This window comes from Perkinsus marinus, assembly GCF_000006405.1.
Source record: "Perkinsus marinus ATCC 50983 genomic scaffold scf_1104296962770, whole genome shotgun sequence".
In the NCBI taxonomy this organism is placed as follows: Eukaryota; Perkinsozoa; order Perkinsida; family Perkinsidae; genus Perkinsus; species Perkinsus marinus.
Genome location: NW_003205331.1, coordinates 279954 through 291227, shown reverse-complemented (window position 1 = coordinate 291227; position 11274 = coordinate 279954). Strand labels below are relative to the sequence as shown.

Below are 11274 nucleotides of genomic sequence, written 5' to 3'. Positions count from 1 at the left end.
CGTCCCTCCACGACCGCAGTTCTCTCCTCCGCTGGCACGCATCGGTGCTGGTCATGTGGACCAGGGAGGTGGGCGAGCGCCACGTCGTGTCTATCCTGCATGTAGGGGTGGGAAGCTAGCGGCCATGGCTGGTCGGGTAAGATACGGTCGCATCTTCTTTGTTGGTATTCGCTCCTTTGTCGCGTCAGGGAAACAGCTCAAGCTCCCATGCAAACGCATCACGTGGCTACTCCTCGAATGATGATGAGGGCACTGGACGAACGGAGGTGGGTATGCTGGAAGGTTTTCAAGTAAAGCAGGGAATACTCAAGTTTCATCCGTAACATGGAAACGCTTGGTACTTGAATACTTGGTGTTTCCATGTTATGGATGAAACTCGTTCTACGTATAGTGTTTTTCACTGGCGACCAACGAGAAACACTGTACGTAGAACTCGGCTTAAGCCTTTCGATATTTTTTCGTTCCTGGCGTAAAATTCCTCAGTTTTCTGAGCTGCGTGTGAGGTGGAATTTGATAGATGTCTGAGAGCATGAGTCGACCTGCCGAAAGAGGTAAGTTGCCGCCAAGGCCCCGTAAACCGCCAGCGAGGTCATGATGACCCGAGCTTCCATAACCTGAGTATCGACCGTATTGATCAAAAATGACCAAGTGAGATTGTCGCACATCCAACAGGCCAAAGATTGGTAGCTTCAGGTTGTCCAAGCACTTGTGTCCGCCGATAATCGATGATCATATCGACTATAGTCCTATCACACATGATATCGTAATAGTTAGACGTAAAAGTTTCATGCTAGCTCCATGAACCCTCCTTTCTCGTTGTGAGGTTTGGTTCCAGGGAATGTACATGCTTTACGTGGTATTCTGCACAGAGTATGCGCCATGCTCCCTAATCCAGCAATTCTGAGGCCTCGGCGCAACATTCCGTTTGAGGTCGAAAGGCACTTGATCTCAGAAAGAATGTCGAGCATTCGGACCTCAGATTTCGTGGTGATTTCCACGACGCAGTACATAGCTGTGTCCCTGTCGATCGTTCTGAGTGTGTCTCGGGCTCGACCCTCCAGCTTTCAGTGGGCTTCCTTCTTTGCTTAGTTTGCGTTGCCTCCCTATGATGGATCCGAAGCGTCGGCTTCCGAGCCGTGGCTGAAGGCAGGGTGATTCACGTTGAGAGGATAGTATTGGTATCATATATACCTTATCGGTGATCCTCAATCTCATTCACTGGCGCCACAACTCCTGTGAGAGCACATTGTATCTTCAGACTGTGATTCCTTTGTCAGTTCAACTGACTCAGTTGCCTCTCTCGTGATGGTCGGCATTTTGACAACCTGAGGTTGACCACGTCCTTAAGTGCATGCCAAAAATATTTCTCTCTGCTACGTACGAACCATATCGCTTTCATCTTGGTATGAGTATCCGATAACCTTGTTCAGGTGTTGGTCTTCTGCTCGTGTGGGATCTTCACACAGGATCGCCTCCACTGCCATTAAGGTGGGTTATACCTTTTTTTTCGTTCGAAGGTGCCGCCAGTATTTAATACATCAATTTTCCCAGATAGTTCTGGTTGACAATGTACACCATGACGTGCACTGAGTTTGATACGATTCGGCTGTAAAATTACCTCGTCCTGAATGCAATCCACCTCTACGGAGAATAGCGACTCAAGATTCAGAGTCTTATCATTCAACAATCCCGAGTAGACCGGGAAGATGCCTCCAGAGCCTTTGATAGGTGAGTCGACTAGGAGGTTTCATAGCGTTGATTTACGGTACGTGTGTTTGCTTTTTTCTTTGCAGTGATTACGTAGCTGCTAGCGCATGTATACCGATCTCCGCCAGAGGCGGGACCGCAGTCCAGCGCCATGCAACTGCGGAAGATTCTGGGTTTTTCACGTCCAGAATCAGATATATAGAGGTCTGGCATTCAGACTCGCCACGGCTCATCGTTCTCCTGTCGGTGTCTTTCTCATGTCTTTTGGCCTTCGTGTTCATGCCTCAGGGATTCTTTCCAGCGGAGCACGTCTTCGTGCCTATCAGATACTCGCTATCTAATCGGAGGTGATCGAAATGATATCGACGACACCATTTGGATAACTCGGCGGAAGCCTACATATTTCACCGATGGCTCCGGGACTGACAACGATGACCGCTTATTGGTCGCAGAGGAGTTGGTAAAATCTTCGTGTTTGGTACAGCTTAATCGTTCTGTCACATTTTCAGATCTACTCAGTTCGCCAATGCCGTCTTCCATAACCTGAGTATCGACAGTATTGACCTTTTTTTGGATTTAAAAAAGGGGGAGAGGGGAACGGTGGCCTATGGGTGCCTTGGCCGATAGGATTCGCTGTAGTGTGGATATTCGCATCAAGTTGATGCCGTTCCTGTTGATATTTCATCAACAGTTGTATTGCCATGAACGGTTATGTTCCCATTTCCTCTGATGAATTCATCACCTATTTTGAGTTCTGTGGTCGAATTTGAAATCTGTGGGAGGGACAACTTCATCCGTACTATTTGTTTGTAAACGTAGTTGTTTACATGACCGTGCCGGTCTCCGACATCATCGCTCTGGGTAAGAAGTCGGAAAACACTCCCATGGGAGTATTGGCTCCAAGAATAAAGAAAGAGGAAGAGTCGGTACCTAAGAGGGACCAGGCCACTAGTACTACCACGCCTGGTCGAGGGAAAGTAAGTGTGGTTTTTTTTATCTCCCCTTTGAGTTGAAATTGTTTTAGATATTGCCCGATACCCCGCAGACCCGCAATTCCCTCTCCCGAACGTTTGAGGGGGCACTTTTCGTCGGACAATTAGTCTGGCTCGACAGCTCCAAGGTGGCGTTTGTCTTCTCTCATTCGGTCGTGGTTACCTGCTGGTTACCTGCTCCCATATTCAGGTCTTTCTACTGTCAGAAACGCTGCAGAATTTTGAATCGGAAAGACTGCTGGGTGAAGTGATTGACGTGATTAAAGTGCCAGAGGAAGATTTCACCTCCAACGGAATAAAATTTTTATACTACGTCTTTCTATACGACAAAGGCATGCATTTTTCCGACTGGTAGGCTTGGGTGTTCCGACTCTATTTTCAATTTTGGCCCCTTCTTCAAAGGATGCATGTGGTAGCGTCTTCGTGAAGCGATTGAAATTGATGAACTGTCATGGTGGGGAATCCGACGGAGAACGACAGAGTTTTGAGAGTTTTTTCACGAGGACATGAGCCTCTCAGGACTTGCAGGAATTTCAGGGATTATTGTTTATATATGAACTGATATCAATCGTATTAGGTATGAAGATGCAGATGTTGTTGCCTTGACTACCGAGGAGGTGGCCAACTATAGGATTCCTGATGATGACGGAGGGCACAGCAATGGGATGGCAAGGACTCCTCTCAATGACTCCGTCTCGACTGCTGGTGAGTGTGGACCTTCTCATGCGTGCTTTCTTTTATTCCTCGTATTCGGAATTTCATCGCGACCTGAGCGCTAGATTGTTAGGATGGAGACTTTGTCACTGAATGTCGGAATATGTGTTTGGTTTCTTTAGCTGAGTTCAGGAGTTTCCGCATTATATTGTGAAAATGCAAAAAAACCAACAGGAATCAACATGTGTGGTTGACCATATGCATACAGCTTCACATTGTTACTACTCTGGTTGTGATTAGATATGGATAGTGGTATGTCGCATACGGGTACGACCCCCAACACACCGCGACAGCACAGTAGAGGGCCTACAGATCCGCCTGGCATTGATGAGAAGTACTGGGAGCTGCAGTAGGTGTAGGGAGGCTGTGTATGCCTCGGGAAAGGTGTCACTGCTCAGGTATGGACGAAAACATAACGAGCAATATTACATTGCTAGTCATCGAATCAACTTGGAAAAAGCAAAAGCACGAGTGAAGAACATTCGCTTTGTGAAGATCGGACGAGACCGTCCACTGTATACGTGGTGAGTTGTAGGGCTGTTGCATCTGTCGGTGTTGAGGGGAAGGATCGGGATCAACTAGTCTCAATTGTAAGCAGTGTTGGAGCAGTATATGTTCGCTTTCCTTAGCTGAGTTCAAGAGTTTGCGCACTAAATATTCAGAAGTTTACATACGAGTCGCATGATATGACTTAGAATAGTAGGATACATAAAGTGACAAAATTTTCCCGAAATTTTCTCAGAATTTTTTCAAGATAAAAATAATACATAAAATAACAAATAATGAAAAAGAATATAAATAATATAATATAAAAATTTCCATATTGTCACCAACACATGTCACCATGAGCATATTATTCCTCCTAACCTTAGGTTTTTCTCTCCCTACCCTGCCGAGATCGTCGATCGACTGCGTTTACGGGCTGGTGACACGCGGAGCGATCCTGTCACACAGTTGGACATATGCGATCGTTGTTTCCGGCCCTTTGCTGATGAGATGGAAATGTGAGAATATTTGTTGGGGATCAGCTTCCCTGTGGTTGACCTTCATTTAGGTATTCTCATATGGTCACCTGTTGCGAAATTAACCCACCTGGTAGGCGTGATTGTGGGGTGACACCAGTGGTGACACTCTGTTATAGGGGCTCTTATATGGCGAAAAGTGTTGGATGAGAAAGTGTTGGGCGTGGTGGAAGTAGATGGGCAGGCGCATCCGGAGTACTGTGAGAATCTGGTCCTGTTCACGAAGCTCTTCCTCGAGGTAAATCATAACAATGCATAGCCTTCTCAAGGAATTATATTTCATATTTTTATTTATGTTACTCCGCAGAGAATCACCCAGGAACCTATAATGTTCCTGGGGGGAACTCATTTTGAATTTTCCACGTATGGCTAGGAACACATTCTTCAATCAGTTTGCCATGTGAATGTCCTCACAGTGTGAGTACATTTACTGTTGGTTTTCACTGAGTATAGGCCTGGTTTTTACTGAGTATAGGCCTGGTTTTTACTAAGTATAGGCCTGGTTTTCAGGGTAAGAGCCTTTCCGAACACCAAAGTAATCGGCGGGATTTGGTGAAGTCCTTCTGGTTCTACATCCTGGTAGAGTGGGACCATCCAGAAGAGGTGACGACTGTGGTGGTGATGGTGACACTGTGATGATCATGCTCGTTTATCAGATTCCCCCATCGCCGACGTCCATGCCGGTCTCGACGAGGCCGCCGCACTTTGTAGGATACTTCTCGAAGGAAAAAGTCGACAAGCAGTTTTCGCATATCCTTTCGTGTATCATGGTGTTGCCGACGTTTCAACGTCATGGCTATGGCAAGTTCCTCGTCAACCTGGCCTTCGAGCTTAGCAATCGCGAAAACAGGTGAGTACTATGTCGGATGGTGGAGGAAAAAGCGCGCGCCATTGTGATCGATTTGGCGTGGGGAAAGAGCCAATCGGGAGAGCTTGTCGACTCAACACGTGAGAGTTGGTAGATTTCATGCTGGCATCGTCGTGTCTCGAGGACAGCGGAGCGAAGTATTCCACGATTGATGGTATGGAAAATAGCATTGGAAATATGGCTCTGATGATCTCTGATGGTTCACCATATGGGCGTATGGTCTTTTCCCTCCACAGACACGGCAGTGCGGAGAGGCCATTTTCTCCCAGCGGGCATATACTTCTTCATGCAGTGTGGGCTCGTAGGATTATAGACTTCTTGCAGCGAACACGGTGAGCAGCGCCTGTGACGGTGATACTGTGATTGGTATTGTTGCTTCAGTGAGGAGGAGGCGAGTCGGAGTTCAGTGGGATGCACGGTGAACATTGCGAGTATAGCGCATGGCACTAGTGTGATCCCAAGTGACATTTGGAGTACCCTCACTGAGGCTGGGTTGTTGCCATCGCAGAATAAGTGGGTTGGCGATGAGCAGTGCTGCGGAAATATATGTTCGCTTTCCTCAGCTGAGCTCACTTAGTATAGGAGTTTATATGCGAACTAGGGTAGAAGTGTAGAGAGATGGACAAGAATTTCGCTAAATTTCCTCAAGGTTTTCATAGTGTCACCAACACATGTAGTTGACCTTGGCCATATTTTTCCCCCAGACTGATGATTCTTTTCTCCGTTGCTGTTATATATGAGTAACGGTCCAGAATATGACCACGCAAAATTACAAGATTTTTTTTCTGAACAAAATTTCTGTAAAACTTTTTCGTCATTCTCCCGAGTGAAAAAATCTTTTTTTCGCCATAAAAGTTTCTTTGAATGTAACCGTTCCGCTTCAGTGGAGTTTCACTTGTTTTACGTGAAGTAGCGTAAAACTCGGTGAAAAACGCGATATTCGCGGTGATATGCAGTAGTCGTGAAATTTGTTTTTCACTAGGGTGAAATTCTGGTATACGGAAGCTCATCGCTATATGTAAGCCTTGCTGAAGTTTAGGCCTCAGGCACTAGTTAGTTAGAATGAAAAGGTAAATTTTCCGAACTTTTTTCCTATGAAAAAAATACGTCTCTTAGTGGTGATGGAACGAGTTCAGGTTGCGGCCACGTGCTTCGGTTGGAGACGGGCTGCCGGTCTTGACACCAGCCAAGTTAGAGAGGAGGGTCAGCTGTGATACGCCGACTATCGAGGCACTTCAGATGGTGAGGAAATAATCTCGTGGCCCGTGACGGTGAAGAATTTATCAGGTGGCGCGAGGAAGTGGGATGCCTTTGAATTCATGTGATGTGTATTGGTCACCACCAAAAGTGTTTCGCGAAGGGGAAGGAGATGAATGTGAGCGGCACGGTTTTATCATTGTGAGAGATGCATTATATGTCAGGCCCGGTGATATCAACGCGTCGGCGCACGGCTGCTATGAAAGCACGGAGGCTTGGAAGTCCTAGTAGTGGCAGCCCAGCAGCGGCCGTGCATGGCGCTACTTGGGTGGAGAGCGACTTGTCTCCGATGGACTATTGACGAGTGCTGCTGATGCTTGTGTTGTGACAATGCCGGGGGTAGGGGGTGTTTGCTCTGCTCAGCGAGCTCGGGAGTTTCTCCATTGATTATATAAGTGTGCAGAATTTTCTCATTGTCACTTATACGTGTAGTTGAGAATATTCTACTACACTGTATAGGGGCGTGGGTGTAGCTGCTCACTGGAGTAGATTGAGGTTTGTAGCAGCAGATAGGGCACGTGGGTTTGTCGTGGTGATGGGGGATACAAGCATTGATGTGGTAATCGATTATTGAGTGCCTCAGCTTGAATGGTTGTCGAGGCATCGAAATGAACAGGACGCGGTAGCAATACGTTAGTAGCAATGGGCGACGGTGTCACAGCTGGGGGTGAGTCTTGCTAGAGATTAGGGTAAGCTCTAGCAGGAGTGGTTCATGTGGGCGAGTAGGTGCTCCAATAGTCCCGAGCTTTCTGATGGAAGATTTCTATGTAGTGAACCTGTGGGAGGTGTGAGCCGCTGGTGATCTGGTACCTGTGACCGAGACTTGAAGGGGAAGCCTTGCAAGGCTTTGGTCATCTCCACACCAGCTAGTCGACTTACTCTGTTGATAGTTAAATGATTATGTATAGATGTTCAGTTAAAGTGGAGGATCACGGGTTGATTGGGGAAAGCTGGTAGCACGCATGCACATGTGATGGTAACAGTAAGAAATATAATTCTCAAGTTGGCCACGGGTAACGTCAGTGAGGGTGTCGGTTGAATTGTATGTCCTAAGCTGAAGAGAATTAGCAGTGTTGATAACATGGCATTGTCGTTGTCGACCTCGCCGAGTGGTGACACTACTCTGCCGAGTGTGATGTACTCGTGGAGGGTTAAGGCGCTGAGGACTTGGATGGGGGAGTTCAAAGCCGGCGGGGAAAGACAGCTTATGGTTTCGGATCTCGAGAGCTTGGGCCATCTGGACCAGTGAGAATGGGTGTAGTTTGAATACCACATTTCCGTCAAATTCTGTTAAAGGTACCACTATCGTGGCCTAGCTGCATGTGATGAGGTTATTGCCACTCTGGGCCTCGGCCCTGGTATGAAGGTGCTTGACGTTGGCTGTGGTGTTGGCGGTCCTGCCAGGTGAAGTCTGCTTCGCTCCGCTAGAAAATGTAGAATTTTTCGAAGATATATATCGTATAAGTCGGGATGCTCGGTGGTCGGCTACGATGTGCAGGAGGAGTTAATTGAAGTGGGGAAGGAAATTACGGAGGCGGTGGGTCTGTCGAATAAGGTCGACCTTGTTTGTGGTGATGCTGCAAAAGATATGTATGCTTCGGAAAATAGAGAAAAGTGAGTGCGCTGGGATTCGATCCGGCGACCTTTGGCGAGAAAGTCATGAGGTGTAACGATGCGCGCAGGTTTGACTCTGCGTTCTCGCTGCTGGTGATACTCCACATCCCTGATCGTGTAGCTGTTTTGAAGGCCATGTATGAGGCTCTGAAACCTGGCGGATCGGTGAGCCATCCATCGGGAGTGTTGTTGACTCGCAGGTCTTAGTTATTGATAGAAGACATGGTTCATCTCATTAAGGAAGGGCCCTTCACTATGAAGGAAGGGCAACTCCTTCGGGACATGGTTGGAGCCCACAAGGTCTCCGATGTGGAAAGGTGAGATAGTAGTGGTTAAGTAGGGTAAAATTTGCACATGGTCAACCACTCTGAGAAAATTGAGGAGAATTTTTGTTGGTAGTTTCTGTACATTTATCGTGTATATTTTCCCAATACGTATATGAACTCCTGTGAGCTCATCAGCTAAAGAAAGCAAACATATATTGCAACACTAGCGAGCAGAGCAAGATCTGCTGAATTGGTCATCATGCTAGTTACAGGAGAGACCTGTTGGAGGCAGGTTTTGTGGACATCGAGTTCAGGGATTTGACCAGCATCTGGCGGCCGTGGTCGCAGCAGAGATCGGACGAGTAGGAGGAGGTCGCGGGTTCGATTCCTGGTAGCGACATTTTAGTTATGAGGCGAGTAAGGAGCGACAGATATCTAGTATTGGAGAAGAGCATTATTGCAATCGTTCTAAGTTCTACGCTGCAGTGGCGGAGCTGTTCAGAGGAGGTCGTCTTGGCGGTAGGTGATGATGATGTTCATGATGATAATTATAATAATAGAGGCAAGTTGAGAGAGTTGTGGTATGTACGCAGGTGTGAGTATCACTATGAGGAAGCCAACAGTCATGGAGAGGAATTTGATAAAGGGTCGAGCTGCTCTGGCGGAGGAGAGAATACTCGAGGTTAGTCGCGCTCAGAGGTGTTCACTGTTGTTGTTAATTGCTGCATCGTGGGTCGGCATAGGGCAAGGGCGGCCGTTGGATAGAACTCAGACTGGCGGCCAGTTGGGTATTGTTCGATTAATATTAGAATGAACTTGTCACATGCCTTGGTTTCAAGCAGGGACGAGATGGCGCGCGAAAAGCGGACGAGTGCGAAATGAGGGAATAATTTTTTTCTCTTATTGTCACTCTCTTCTAGTTTTGTCTATATATTAGTGCAGCACTTTATGCTATTATGCGATTCAGAACTCCAGAATGACTCGCATTGATCAGTATTGTTCCTAGGGCGGATTTTCTAGGATGACATTCATAGCATCTCTACAGGTCCCATTGTCGATCATTGAGACCAACAAGTGCACGAAATCGAAGGTTTTCCCCCTGACTGAACATGACAATTGGCAATTCCATTTTTTCGCGGCCGATGAGAAGTCGAAAGTTAAATATCTCAGTTTTAGGATGTGGTCGGCTAAATCGCTCCCTCTACGAATCTGGCTTTGGTGAGCTGCAGCGGAGCGATGCGTTTTTTTGTTCATTTTTTGTTGTAGGTATGTCACTGATGAAGGCGAATCAGTGGTTGTGGTTGACTATCAGAGTAGGAGCTTGAGCGCTCTTCAAGAAGTGTCTGCAGGCCAGGTGGGTTCACTACCACCCTTCCTGCTGGTGGCTACTGTCTTGGAGTAGGTAAGAATCGAGTTGGGTTTGATCGGAAGCTTGGTGCTCCATGATGATGTTGATGATCCTAGAGGTGTCGGGGAGTTGGTGCTGCAACATGAGGGCAACACTGAGATGATACACATGTGAGAAAACGTCGTGGAGTTCATCGTGTATATTACTAGTCTAAAGGTATATACTGTATATTGTATATGTGTACACTATATTGTATACGCTCGCGCAATGGTCCGGCTCATGTCACTTTACACCTAGAGATCAGATGGAGCTGAAATTTTCGCATATACACTCTCCTAACAAAATAACATAGCATGGGTCAAATTGTATTTAATTGTATTTGACAGTCGTTGGCAGTTTTCCATCAATAAGATATCTATCAAGTATAGTAGGGCGGCGGCATCTATTATATATTATTCGTTAGTTTTTGAAGCTAAGATGAGGAGTGTATTATATCAGGCATTTCTCCACTGAGGGTCTACACTACCCGTGGGAGGTCCCAGGCCAGGGAGAGAAGGTTATTCATCGGCCATTCCTCAGGGGTGATGTTGTTATCAACGGTGAACACATTTTGATGCACGGGTGAGTCGGAGTGTTCGTATGGTTTGCCATGTGCTGTAGCGATGATATTGGTTGGCTACTCTACGGCGATTGATGATTTTTCCTTAGTTACTCTAAGCGTTATTATGGTCCTAATTATGGCCCGGTGTGGGGGTATCGATTTATTCATACGATGCTGAAGGATGAGTCTACAGGAAAAGTGGAGGGAGTCTTATGGACGGCTGATGCCACTTTTGGAAAAAACAAGTATGGATATTGTGGGATTTGAACCTACGGCCTGTTGCTTTTGAAGCATGAGTGATACCTCTCGAGCAGTTTCGCCTAGGTTTCATATGTTCAGATACAACTATTGGAAACTGCTCAACTTAGATAGCGGCAAAGTCGATTCCATCCCTGGGGAATTCACTTTCCATCAACAGAGGATGGCTTGTTCGTTGTGTGAGGGCAAGTAAGCAACTGTTATGCTCACGTGAATTGCCTCGTGAAAAGATTAACGACGTACCGTCTCTCGCTGCTTGCAGGATGAAGAAACTTACTGTGAATGCCAGCGTCGTTCACGAATGGACTCTAAAAGGAAGCAATATGCTTTCGGAAATGTCCGAGGCATTCGGCGTCGCTGAGCTCACGGATTCTACTGGCCAGGTGGACGATGAATGAACAGGTGTGTGTCCATTGGAATTTGGCCTCAGGTTTTGGCGAGCGGACCCGCCTTCAACGAGATCTGCTATGGCTCCCTCGGCTGATCACATGTGGCTCGCAGATATGGCATCTGATTATTAAGTTTTTATTGATAGAAAGATTATGTTTTTTCTAGCGGAGTTTCTCTGAGAATCTTCGTTGCTGTGTTGATCAGTAGTGTTGACGGACGTATTGAAACCTTGTGCGA

The 11274-nt window shown here is 46.8% G+C and overlaps 1 protein-coding gene across 1 annotated transcript; it reads left to right on the top strand.

The window, feature by feature from the left end:
- Nucleotides 1-2534: 2534 nt before the first annotated feature.
- On the top strand, nucleotides 2535-11131 carry Pmar_PMAR000578 (myst histone acetyltransferase, putative; the record flags this gene model as incomplete). Its single annotated transcript, XM_002771478.1, has 32 exons — nucleotides 2535-2684; nucleotides 2732-2868; nucleotides 3277-3404; nucleotides 3654-3762; nucleotides 3812-3937; nucleotides 4286-4417; nucleotides 4468-4508; nucleotides 4555-4673; nucleotides 4946-5038; nucleotides 5092-5285; nucleotides 5540-5635; nucleotides 5685-5816; nucleotides 6440-6545; nucleotides 6591-6678; nucleotides 6725-6828; nucleotides 7144-7182; nucleotides 7615-7805; nucleotides 7857-7964; nucleotides 8010-8174; nucleotides 8243-8339; nucleotides 8382-8491; nucleotides 8707-8802; nucleotides 8847-8959; nucleotides 9034-9122; nucleotides 9486-9658; nucleotides 9707-9794; nucleotides 9843-9958; nucleotides 10287-10409; nucleotides 10497-10634; nucleotides 10729-10836; nucleotides 10910-11030; nucleotides 11078-11131. The coding sequence occupies 32 exons, from the start codon at nucleotides 2535-2537 to the stop codon at nucleotides 11129-11131; spliced, it is 3684 nt and encodes a 1227-aa protein (XP_002771524.1).
- Nucleotides 11132-11274: the final 143 nt, after the last annotated feature.